At 45.4% G+C, this 12595-nt stretch overlaps 1 protein-coding gene across 2 annotated transcripts in view; it reads left to right on the top strand.

The window, feature by feature from the left end:
* plb1 (phospholipase B1) overlaps positions 1-12595 on the top strand; it is a 234932-nt gene that overhangs the window by 147391 nt on the left and 74946 nt on the right. For both annotated transcript variants that reach the window (XM_068019539.1, XM_068019548.1), the window contains exons 36-40: positions 1985-2093; positions 4758-4809; positions 5876-5956; positions 8367-8432; positions 10736-10836. In XM_068019539.1, coding sequence (XP_067875640.1) covers positions 1985-2093; positions 4758-4809; positions 5876-5956; positions 8367-8432; positions 10736-10836 — 409 coding nt within the window. The remainder of the gene's footprint in view (positions 1-1984; positions 2094-4757; positions 4810-5875; positions 5957-8366; positions 8433-10735; positions 10837-12595) is intronic.

The following is a 12595-nucleotide window of genomic DNA, read 5'->3' as shown; positions in this document are numbered from 1 at the left end:
TGGGGAATGGGGGAATTCTAAGTGAGTACTGTGGGAGGGGGGAATGGGGGAACTCTGTAAGTGAATACTGTAGGAGGGGGGATGGGGAAACTCTGTAAGTGAGGACTGTGGGAGGGGGGATGGCGGAACTCTGTAAGTGAATACTGTGGGAGTGGGGAATGGGGGAACTCTAAGTGAGTACTGTGGGAGGGGGGAATGGGGGAACTCTAAGTGAATACTGTAGGAGGGGGGATGGGGAAACTCTGTAAGTGAATACTGTAGGAGGGGGGATGGGGAAACTCTGTAAGTGAATACTGTGGGAGGGGGAATGGCGGAACTCTAAGTGAGTACTGTGGGAGGGGGTATGGGGAACCTTGTAAGTGGGTACTGTGGGAGGGGGTGATGGCGGAACTCTGTAATTGAATACTGTGGGAGGGGGGAATGGGGGAACTTTGTAAGTGGGTGCTGTGGGAGGGGGGAATGGGGGAACTCTAAGTGAGGACTGTGTGAGGGGGGATGGCGGAACTCTGTAAGTGAATACTGTGGGAGGGGGGATGGCGGCACTCTGTTCGTGAATACTGTGGGAGGGGGGATGGGGGAGCACCGTAAGTGAGTACTGTGGGACGGGGGATGGGGGAACATTGTGTGGGTACTGTGGGATGGGGGATGGCGGAACTCCATAAGTGAATACTGTGGGAGGGGGGATGGCGGAACTCTGTAAGTGAATACTGTGGGAGGGGGGATGGGGGAACATTGTGTGGGTACTGTGGGACGGGGGATGGAGGAACTCCGTAAGTGAATACTGTGGGAGGGGGGATGGCGGAACTCTGTAAGTGAATACTGTGGGAGGGGGGATGGGGGAACTCCGTAAGTGAGTACTGTGGGACGGGGGATGGGGGAACATTGTGTGGGTGATGGGGGATGGCGGAACTCCATAAGTGAATACTGTGTGAGGGGGGATGGCGGAACTCCGTAAGTGAATACTGTGGGAGGAGGGATGGGGGAACTCTGTAAGTGAATACTGTGGGAGGGGGGATGGCGGAACTCTGTAAGTGAATACTGTGGGAGGGGGATGGCGGACCTCTGTCAGTGAATACTGTGGGAGGGGGGATGGGGGAACTCTAAGTGAGTATTGTTGGGGGGTGGTTGGTGGGGGAAGAGGGTTGAACTCCATAATCCAACATCAGGCGCGGCCAAAAATAATACAGGCAGGACTGCCGCCATTTCGCATACCAGCTGCCATGAGAAGCTGCAGGACAACAAAATCCAGCCCTACGTGGGGAGTGGGGGAGAGGAAATTATTTTGAAACGGGTAAAAATTAGTTAAAGGTGAAGGAGAATCCTATTTTGTTGAGTGCTTCCCCAATTTACGAAAGAAAATAATAGTCTAGGCAGAATTTTGTTTTGAGTGTTTGTCCCCCTAATCTCCGAGTGTAACCTCTGTTGTTTCCATCATTTCCCCAGCATTTTTGCTGAAGTTCTGGTGAGAGATCGGGAGAACCCCGTGGAGATTTGACCACACCGAGTTTTTTTTTCACTCTCCAAGATCTTACAGCAAGGCTCCCGATTTGGTTGAACACTGCAGGGCCAGAGCTCCCAGTGAGGGAAAATCGGTTGCTGACTGGAAATGTGCCCTGTTAGCTCGGGAGTGCAACAGGATCATTATTGAAGTTGCATCACATTTTAAATAGTAAAAAGATCTTGGATGCAAAGAGTGCAGAATAAACTTCCGAGTAGGGTAGTGGAAATGAAGTCCTTGAAGCATTTAAGCAACGATTGGATAATGTAATGAGTGGAGTGTCGGGTCATTCTCAGTAGATTAGCTAGGTTGTGCTAATGGCCTTCCTCATCCATTTTTGGCTTGTGATCACTGATGGTAAGATACATCAGAAGACTCTCCATCAATAAACATTGCTGATATTTAATTTTTCTTTGAATTTGTTAACAGGTTGTGTGGCGGCAATTATTGTTTTCCCCATAATATCTCCTGGTATCTTTCCTTCAGATATTCTTCGTGAATTTAACCCTTCATTGACTGGATTTTCGACTGGAAAGGGGAATCAGGAAAATCCAAGAGCATTCCTGAATCAAGCTGTCTCCGGAGCCTTAGCCTTGTATGTACTTGAGTTCTGTTTCCATACTGTCATATCTAAGAAGCAGAGTTTTACGCAGGAGTTACACACGTTCCTCAAGGTAACTTGAGTGACTATAGCAGAATATTCTTTCGGAGCCATTCTCCTTATTCCCCTCTCACTCTTCAGGTAATTTGATTTACTGCACTCCAGAAATGGTTGAACGTACTAGATATGGCAAAGGCTATGGGCCCTGACAACATCCCAGCTGCAGTGCTGAGGACCTGTGCTCTAGATCAAGCCCCATCTCAAGCTATGCTGTTCCAGTACAGCTAAAACACTGGCATCCACACAACAATGTGGAAACCTGCCCAGGTATGTCATGTTCACAAAAAGCAGGACAAATCCAATCTGGCCATTTACTGCCGCATCAATCTACTTTCAATCACCAGCAAAGGAAGGTGTCATTAGCAGTGCTATCAAGCAGCACTTATTCAGCAATAACCTGCTCACTGATGCTCAGTTTGGGTTCCACCAGGACTACTTGGCTCCAGGCTATATTGCAACCTGGGCCCAAACATGGAGAGAGCTGAATTCAAGAAGTGAGGTGAGAGTTATTGTATAGTTCATTCTTGAATTGGATCTTCCAAAATGCATCACCTCGCATTTGCCCGGATTGAACTCCATCTGCCATTTCTCTGCCCAACTCTCCAATCTATCTATATTCTGCTGTATTCTCTGACAGTCCCCTTCACTATCTGCTACTCCACCAATCTTAGTGTCGTCTGCAAACTTGCTATTCAGACCACCTATACTTTCCTCCAAATCATTTATGTATATCACAAACAACAGTGGTCCCAGCACGGATCCCTGTGGAACACCACTGGTCACACGTCTCCATTTTGAGAAACTCCCTTCCACTGCTACTCTCTGTCTCCTGTTGCCCAGCCAGTTCTTTATCCATCTAGCTAGTACACCCTGGACCCCATGCGACTTCACTTTCTCCATCAACCTACCATGGGGAACCTTATCAAACGCCTTACTGAAGTCCATGTATACGACATCTGCAGCCCTTCCCTCATCAATCAACTTTGTCACTTCCTCAAAGAATTCTATTAAGTTGGTAAGACATGACCTTCCCTGCACAAAACCATGTTGCCTATCACTGATAAGCCCATTTTCTTCCAAATGGGAATAGATCCTATCTCTCAGTATCTTCTCCAGCAGCTTCCCTACCACTGACGTCAGGCTCACCGGTCTATAATTACCTGGATTATCCCTGCTACCCTTCTTAAACAAGGGGACAACATTAGCAATTCTCCAGTTCTCCGGGACCTCACCCGTGTTTAAGGATGCTGCAAAGATATCCGTTAAGGCCCCAGCTATTTCCTCTCTCGCTTCCCTCAGTAACCTGGGATAGATCCCATCCGGACCTGGGGACTTGTCCACCTTAATGCCTTTTAGAATGTGATGGAATATTTTCCTCTTGCCTGGTTGGGTGCAGCTCCAAAAACACTCAAGAAGCTCAATACCAGCCAGGACAAAGCAGCCCACTTGACGCACCCCATCCACCACATTAAACATTCACTTCCTCCACCACAGCAGTGTGTACCATCTAAACGATGCAATGCAGCAACTCACCAAGGCAACTTTGACAGCACGTCCCAAACTTGTGACCCCTACCGCTTAGAAGGACAAGGGCAGCAGACACATGGGAACACCACCACTTGCAAGTTCCCCTCCAAGTCACACACCATCCTGACTTGGAACTATATCACAGTCCTTGGGGCAGCCGCAGCAAAGGCTCAATGGGGAAAGACCACAGTGTAAGGTTCCCCCACCAAGCTGGACTGAGGGGCTGGAACCATCGGAAGCCCCTCGAACTGTACCATTAATATTCTCAATTGCTGTAAATGTAAAACTGTAATTGACATGACAATTGTGAAACGGAAGGGTTGGGAAGAGACTCATGACATTATTGAAAGAAACAGATCTCCTTTGCAATGTTTGTATTTTTTCGTGCTGTTTGGAAACTGTTTGGCAATGTAATTTTTACAGATTTTTATGAATAAAGTATATTTTGGAAAAAAAAAATATCACAGTTCCTTCACTGTCACTGGGTCAAAATCCTGGAACTCCCTTCCTAACAGCACTGTGGGTCTACCTACAGTCCAGGGACTGCAGAGGTTCAAGAAGGTAGCTTCTCACCAGGTTCTCAAGGGCAATTATAGATGGGCAATAAATGCTAGCCTTGCCAGTGACGCCCACATCCCATGAACTAATAACAAAAGAAATTCCTGCCACAAATGACATTGGGTGTATAATATGCCTGCTCAAACATGACATATTATAATGAGATGCAAATGGAAAGAATTGGTTAATATTTTCTGCCATTCCTGCCTCAGCACAGCTGGGCACAAGGTATGCTGCTGTGTTCCTGGAACCAGTGTTGGTATTGGTGGTGGGTCAGGTGAAAGGGAGATGTGAAGACTTAAAAATCCATCATAGGCTACTGTGCATTTATTATTATTATAAAAATATTTGAAGTCCCGGGACAGGTGGGAAACCACAAGTCCCACTATAATGTAGCAGGATTCTGAGGCCTGCCAAACACTAATTTAAATCCCATGTTCAAAGACAGCAAGAAGGGAATCTGAAAGAGAAATGTTATAATTTATTAAATGCATTTTTTCTCCCAATGGCTAGAGATCTTCCAGCTCAAGCGAGAAGATTAGTGAACATCATGAAAAATAATTCGGTAAGATTTCCCTAATAATAAATCTTTGCTTTCGAAATCTTTAATCCAAATTTGAAGGCCTCACTGGTGAGCAGGGTCTTCCCCTTATACTTGATAGCCAAATCCAATTGGGAGCAGTTCTTACTCATGACCCTCTGTATAAATGAGACGGTTTTTATGGTTATGTGTAACATGTTCCAATACTGTGGCTAAACCTGGTTAAGTTACAAGGTTACCAGCAGTTGGGCTACATACTGCACATCTGATGAAGGTTTGTGGGATCAGACTGGAGCATTCTCAAGAAGAGATTGCAGGACTCTACTTATTAACTAACAGGAAATTGCATGAGATTGCATATCTCTGCATTTCAACATGGACTATCAGGCATTGGCTCAACACAATTGTAAGACTGCTTATCCCTTTAACTCACTGAATTACCAGTGACTAGAGGGCCATTTACACACCTCAAGAACATAAAAATAGAAGAATTAGGAGCAGGAGTAGGCCATGAGGCCCTTCGAGCCTTCTCCACCATTCAATAAGGTCGTGGCTGATCTTCTATCTCAACTCCAACTTCCCACGCTATTCTCATATTTCAATTCCCTTAGTACGCAAAAATCTGTTGACTCTGTCCTGAACATACTTAACGACTGACCATCCACAACCCTCTGGGGTAGAGAATTCCAAAGATTCACAACCCTTTGGGTGAAGAAATTTCTCCTCATTTCAGTCCTAAATGGCCGACCCCCATTAGGCTGAGATTGTTGTAGATTCCCCAATCAGCCAAGGATGCATTAGCTTATATACAATGCAGACAGAGTATTGAGGGAGCACTCTGCTGTCTCACATTGCTTTTCATTCTGAATTGCACATTTCCTGCTGGCCTCACAATGAGGAGGGGAGCCATGCTTGTCAGTACCAGGTTATACGGTAACGTAGCTCTATTCCTGGTCTGCGGTCCTGTTGAGTGTATTCCCCTGCTTGGAGCGTGAGATCAGTGAATTGACGCAATGGCATCGCTTGTGGGTTAGCTCCTTCAATAGGAATGGCTCAAAAAACTGATGGTGTTTCTCATTTTCTTTTCTAGAAAATCGATTTTCAGAATGACTGGAAGATTATCAGCTTGTTTATTGGAGGAAATGATGTGTGCAATTATTGCACCGATTCGGTAACCAAATCATTTTATGGATGTGAGGGCCAGAATGGCTCAGAGCCTAAGAAACAACCCAAATTGTTGACAATCTTGCTTGTACAATTAAGTTGATCACCTCTTGAAATATGCACCTTCCATTTTTGAGTGCTTTTGTTACATTGTGTGAAGCGTAGATTAGCTGGTATGAAGTGCATTTTACTGCATTTTACTGCCTCCCACCATGATCTTCCACAATGAAAAATTAACTCTATCAAAAGAATATAAATTTTTAAAATAAAGACAGATTATTGAAAAAAATCCAAAATTAGTGTTATAAATAAATAAACCTAACTGACCAGGCAGAAAACCTGTCAGATCGGGTAGAACACCAGTTCTACATGCCAGCCATTAACTTCATGGAGAAAAAAATCAGAAGGGTTATAAAACCAGCATTGCATCTGATCCTATCAGTTTCCCGATGGGCGGGTTAGGTTGAAATTGTCTCCATAGAATCTTACAACACAGAAGGAGGCCATTCAGCCATTGTGCCTGTGAAAGCCATTCAATTATCCCACTCTCCTGCTGTTTCTCCATAGCCCTGCAACTGGTTCCATTTTATCCAATTCCTCTCTGGAAGTCAGGTGTTTTGACAAAGTGTTTGCAGGGTTAGAGGGTATGAATTAAATAGAATAAGTGCTGGAATAAAATGGGTATTCTTCTTTAAATTTACTGAATGTAGACACAAAGGAAGCATGTTGTAGGGTAAGCTGCATTATAAGGTTGTTCTCTATGCCACATTTGTAGAGAGGGAAGCACACACAAGGCCAGATATTAATGGAGATGCAGGGACGAAGTGGGAACATGTGTTTGTGACTGGGAAATTACGCATTTAATGGCAGGACCTCATTAGCATTTCTTTTACTCCCTCCTGGCAGCCAGTCAGATTGACAGGCTGGCCGGCAGCCGATGGGAAAGCCTGCGATAGAAGGCCACAGCTGGGGATTGCTGGGAATGGTGTACTTGACAATTGGGGAAGATTGGGACATAATTGGAGGGGGTGCGATGGGGAGCTCGGAATGCAGCAGTGAAAAGGGAGGGGGAGATCATGGAGAGGAGGGGATTGTGGGCAGGGTGAGGTAGTGGGAGGGGGTGAGATTGGGGGAGGGAAAGATTGGGGGAGGGGATCAAAGGGAGTAAGAGACTAGGGGTAGGGGAGATGGCAGAGAGGGAGAGATCACAGGGAGGCAGCGATTATGTCAGAAGATCTGCATGAAGGGCTGGGGAAGCACTGTGTTCCTCTTGACCCACAAGCAGTTACCTGCTGGATGATTAGATTAGATTAGAGATACAGCTTTGAAACAGGCCCTTCGGCCCACCGAGTCTGTGCCGAACATCAACCACCCATTTATACTAATCCTACACTAATCCCATATTCCTACCAAACATCCCCACCTGTCCCTATATTTCCCTACCACCTACCTACACTAGTGACAATTTATAATGGCCAATTTACCTATCAACCTGCAAGTCTTTTGGCTTGTGGGAGGAAACCGGAGCACCCGGAGAAAACCCACGCAGACACAGGGAGAACTTGCAAACTCCACACAGGCAGTACCCGGAATCGAACCCGGGTCCCTGGAGCTGTGAGGCTGCGGTGCTAACCACAGCGCCACTGTGCCGCCTGATGTGGCTACTCCCATTGCCTTTAACTGCAGGGATTCCTGAACACAGGGATTCCTGGCCCACAGGTGCTCCATTGAAACGCTTCCCAAAATCTGAGGAATTGAGCTAATTTAAATATTATAATTAAGTGTCCGGTGGATTACTCAGACACCCTAATCCCTGTCCAGTTAAACTGGAGGTAAGCACATTCATGGTGAACTAGGATCAGGCCTCCTATTATTACTGATTTAACCACCCCAGACCCACTATCGCCCATCATCTGGGTGTAAAAATTACCCCCCCACCCCGGTGTGTGTTTTGTGGAAGGTTGTACTTTGTCAGTATTAGAATGGGGGGATATGTTTTGTGAGTGGAGATGGTAAGTGTACACCTGATGTTTGAAAGTGTGTTGGGCAGTTGGGGGATTTTCATCATTTGGCCAGCTGAGTCTAATCTAATGCATACCTGGGCCGCCCAATTTACCAACTGATTTAATTTTCAGCCACAGCCTGCTGGCTCAGGGTAGCAGCCAGACAGTTTGTTATCCCAGCGAGCTGCAGCAGGAGTCTGGCAACATGTAAATAAGTCCCGGAGCTGATGTAGCTCCAGCTTTAGGCTGGCGCAGATGGGGGACACAGTGACATTGATCCAGCAACTTTACAGCCTTTCTGGATGCAAGCTGAAACTTGTCAGCCGCATTTCTGGGTGATTGTTGGTTCTCAGCTTCTTTGTATTTATAGGTTACCACGCCTGTCTAACCTATTTTCTTTGTTCTTCTTCTTAGGCTTACTTTTCTGCTTTGAACTTTGCGAGGCGAATTGAAGAAGCGCTAGATATCCTCCACAAAGAGGTAGGTTTACATTACCTCAGTCAACTTCTCAACTCATTGGATTCTGCCCAACCTTTCATTGGTGATTTTTTAACTTTTTGATTTTTTAACCTAATGTCTTTTGGGGCGGGTACAGCTACTTGATGACTTTGGGGATGAGCAGATAATGGGCTGAGCAGTATGTCATCATCCCTGTAACTGCCTGACATTTTAAAACTGAAAGGCTGACCCCCCCACCACCACCCCCCCCAGGCTTCCCAGATCCACCTGATTTCCACCACTCAAGAGCTATGTCCTAAATTTCAGTTGGGGAGCGGGGAGATCTGGTGGCATGTCTGAGGGTGTTCTCAGGGCTACTCTGTGAATTCTGGCCAGCTCACCCTTAGTTGGCCCAGCAGAAGCCACGCCTGCTTACTTCCATACTGGGCCTTAAGAAAGCCCCAAACTTTGGAGTTTGGAAAGATAATTGAGCCCAGAGGGAATTGGCTGCCTAATTTCGGACCTGTGGGGGAAGGAAAGCAGTTTTCTCTTTGGGTCATTGAGAATCTCTGACCTACTCTTTTGGAGTGGCAGGGTGTCAGTGTTGCCCTGTGCAGTTAGGCCAGGCACCTCTAATGTGTACCTACAGGGTTGGACTACCGACTCCTAAAAATTAAATGATGCCATCCGCAAGATTTGGGATTGGGTCAATTTCAGGGCCCAGCAATCCCACCCACCATGCTTACAGAAACAGAGTAATGAGCCCAGAATCACAGGGACAGTAGCTCTCTTTACTAACTGGCCACTTGCCTAGATATTTAAACAATCCACCAGATACTGATACACAACTAGATTAGATTAGATTAGATTAGAGATACAGCACTGAAACAGGCCCTTCGGCCCACCGAGTCTGTGCCGAACATCAACCACCCATTTATACTAATCCTACACTAATCCGATATTCCTGCCAAACATCCCCACCTGTCCCTATATCTCCCTACCACCTACCTATACTAGTGACAATTTATAATGGCCAATTTACCTATCAACCTGCAAGTCTTTTGGCTTGTGGGACGAAACCGGAGCACCCGGAGAAAACCCACGCAGACACAGGGAGAACTTGCAAACTCCACACAGGCAGTACCCGGAATCGAACCCGGGTCCCTGGAGCTGTGAGGCTGCGGTGCTAACCACTGCGCCACTGTGCCGCCCAAACTCTTGTATGTTACCCCTTGCAATGGTATTAACCTGTCGCCATGGAAGAACGAAGACTTTCAGAATGAAGGGTGCAGCTCCAACAACACTCAAGAAGTTCAACACCATCCAGGACAAAGCAGTCCACTTGACTGGCACCCCATCCACATCCTTCAAGATTCACTCCGTCTACCACTGGCACACAGTGGCAGCAGTGTGTACCATCTACGAGATGCACTGCAGCAACTCACCCAGGCTCCTTCGACAGCACCTTCCAAACCTGTGGCCTCTACCACCTAGAAGGACAAGAGCAGCAGACACATGGGAACATCACCACCTGCAAGTTCCCCTCCAAGCCACACACCATCCTGACTTGGAACTATATCACCGACCCTTCATTGTCACTGGGTCAAAATCCTGGAACTCCCTTCCTCACAGCACTGTGGGTCTACCTACAATCCAGGGACTGCAGCGGTTCAAGAAGGCAGCTCACCACCACCTTCTCTAGGGCAATTATGGATGGGCAATAAATACTGGCCTAGCCAGCGAGGCCCACATCCCACAAACAAATAAAAAGATGTTATATAGTATTCCATCACAACTCTCTGAAGCATCTCAAAACATTTCAAACAATGACCTACTTTGAAATAACTGTTTTTATGTAGACAGAAATAATAGCAAATCCATAGCTGCATGCTGTGGGAGACCATCAAAGAAATGTACAATTTATTAATAATACCCAACCCATACAGAGTATTTTACACTAAAATAAAAGCAAAATATTGCGAATGCTGGAAATCTGAAATAAAAACAAGAAATGCTGGAACCACTCAGCAGGTCTGGCAGCATCTGTGGAAAGAGAAGCAGAGTTAACGTTTCGGGTCAGTGACCCTTCTTTGGAACTCTTCGGACCCTTCCGAAGAAGGGTCACCGTCCTGAAACGTTAACTCTGCTTCTCTTTCCACAGATGCTGCCAGACCTGCTGAGTGGTTCCAGCATTTCTTGTTTTTATTTTAGAGTATTTTACATAACTAGCTAAAAGATAATCTGTGTATCAAACCTCTCTTCCAGGCTGATGCAGACCTGTATATGCAAAATGATAGCCTCTGTTGTTATGTCATCTTTAACTTTGACCTTCAACCTTTCCTCAGGTTCCAAGAGCTTTTGTCAACCTAATTGAGGTATTGCAACTCATCCCACTGAGGCACCTCTACCAAGATTTCCAGCTGAGGTGTCCCAGAACACTTATGAGGTATAGTAATTCCACTTGCTGAGCGCTTCCCTTTGTCTGGCGTTATTTTTGGCCCAGTTTTCAGAGGTAGATCTGTGCATTGGAATGTTATCCACAGGGAAATGGATTGCAAGAGACCATAACATAACATGAAATTCTGGGAGAGCTGTGGTGGAATTATGCTTTTCATTATCCAATGCAGGGTTAACTTTTATCAACACATTCTTGGCAAGTCTGGCATTTACAGCCCAGTCCAAGTCAACCTGAGAAGGTGGAGGTGGACTTCCTCCCTGACCCACCAGACCAGGTTTGATATAACTGAGTGGCTTACTTGGCCACTTCAGAGGGCAAATAGGAGTCAACCACATTGCTGTGGGACTGGATTCACAGTAGATCTGATCAGGTACAGACAGTAGGTTTCCTTGCCTTAAGGGCATTAGTGAATCATTTGGCCTTTTATAACAAGCTGATGGCCTCATTGTCACTTTGACTGATACCAGTTCTTTATTTCCAGGCATTCTTTAAACTGAACCCAAATTCTCAAATGGCTATGGTGGCATTTGAACTTACATTCTCCTGATTATTGGTGTAAGCCTCTGCATTACTAGTACAGTAATGTTAGCACTATGCTACCAGATGAACAGCTATTTAAGAGTGGATTTAAGGTTATAATGATAAGAGCTGATCAGACATTCCATGTGACGCTATGGTTCCTGTGATACTGGCAGCAAGGACTCATCTGTGGAATTTGACTGATCAGTGCTGTGTAACATTGGCTATGATCTTGGACCAAAATCCTTGAGATCTCATTCAACTAGGCATAGGGGAGGATAATAGTATTTTCTCTACTTAGAAGATTCACCCATTTACCTTCCTCTAATGCACTCCAGCTAGTTACATCTATTTTACACCAATAACTATGTGAAACCTGTTTAAACAAATACTCCAAAAAATGGACATTTGTAAAAAAAAAAAAATAGATACTTATTGATTTACCTGGTAAAATATTCAAGAGACACTCTGAAACCATGGGCACTTGCAAATTACGAACAGCCTTCAATTCACATTAAAATACAAGATGTGCAACTTACTATGAGGTGGCAGTGGGTTTTTGCAAAAGAAATGGCTTTTGTGGAAAGAGCACTTTTCCCAGCATGCATAGTGGCAGAGAACGTGCTCTAAAGTGCTTAGATCCAAGGAAGAGGTATATAAATTTGGCGGGAAAAACAACAGACCTGAGGATTGGGAACAGTTTAGAATTCAGCAAAAGAGGACAAAGGGATTGATTAAGAAGGGGAAAATAGAGTACGAGAGCAAGCTTGCAGGGAACATAAAAACTGACTGTAAAAGTTTCTATAGGTATGTGAAGAGAAAAAGATTGGTGACGACAAATGCAGGTCCCTTACAATCAGAAGCAGGGGAATAAAGAAATGGCTGACCAACTAAATGCATACTTTGGTTCTGTCTTCACAAAGGAGGACACAAATATGATATCAGAAATGTTGGGGAACACAGGGCTTAGTGAGAGAGAGGAACTGAAATAAATCAGTATTAGTAGAGAAATGGTGTTGGGGAAATTGGGATTGAAGGCCGATAAATCCCTAGGGCCTGATGGTATGCATCCCACTTAAGGAAGTGGCCCTAGAAATAGTGGATGCACTCTGGAACAGTTCCTACAGATTGGAAGGTAACCCCACCATTTAAAAAGGGAGGTAGAGAGAAAGCAGGGAATTATAGACCAGTCAGCCTGATGTCGGTAGTGGGGAAAATTCTAGAGTCC

This window comes from Heterodontus francisci, chromosome 3, assembly GCF_036365525.1.
Source record: "Heterodontus francisci isolate sHetFra1 chromosome 3, sHetFra1.hap1, whole genome shotgun sequence".
Taxonomy (NCBI): domain Eukaryota; kingdom Metazoa; phylum Chordata; class Chondrichthyes; order Heterodontiformes; family Heterodontidae; genus Heterodontus; species Heterodontus francisci.
The sequence above is the reverse complement of the archived record's forward strand: the minus strand, read 5'-3'. Positions and strand labels throughout refer to the sequence as shown.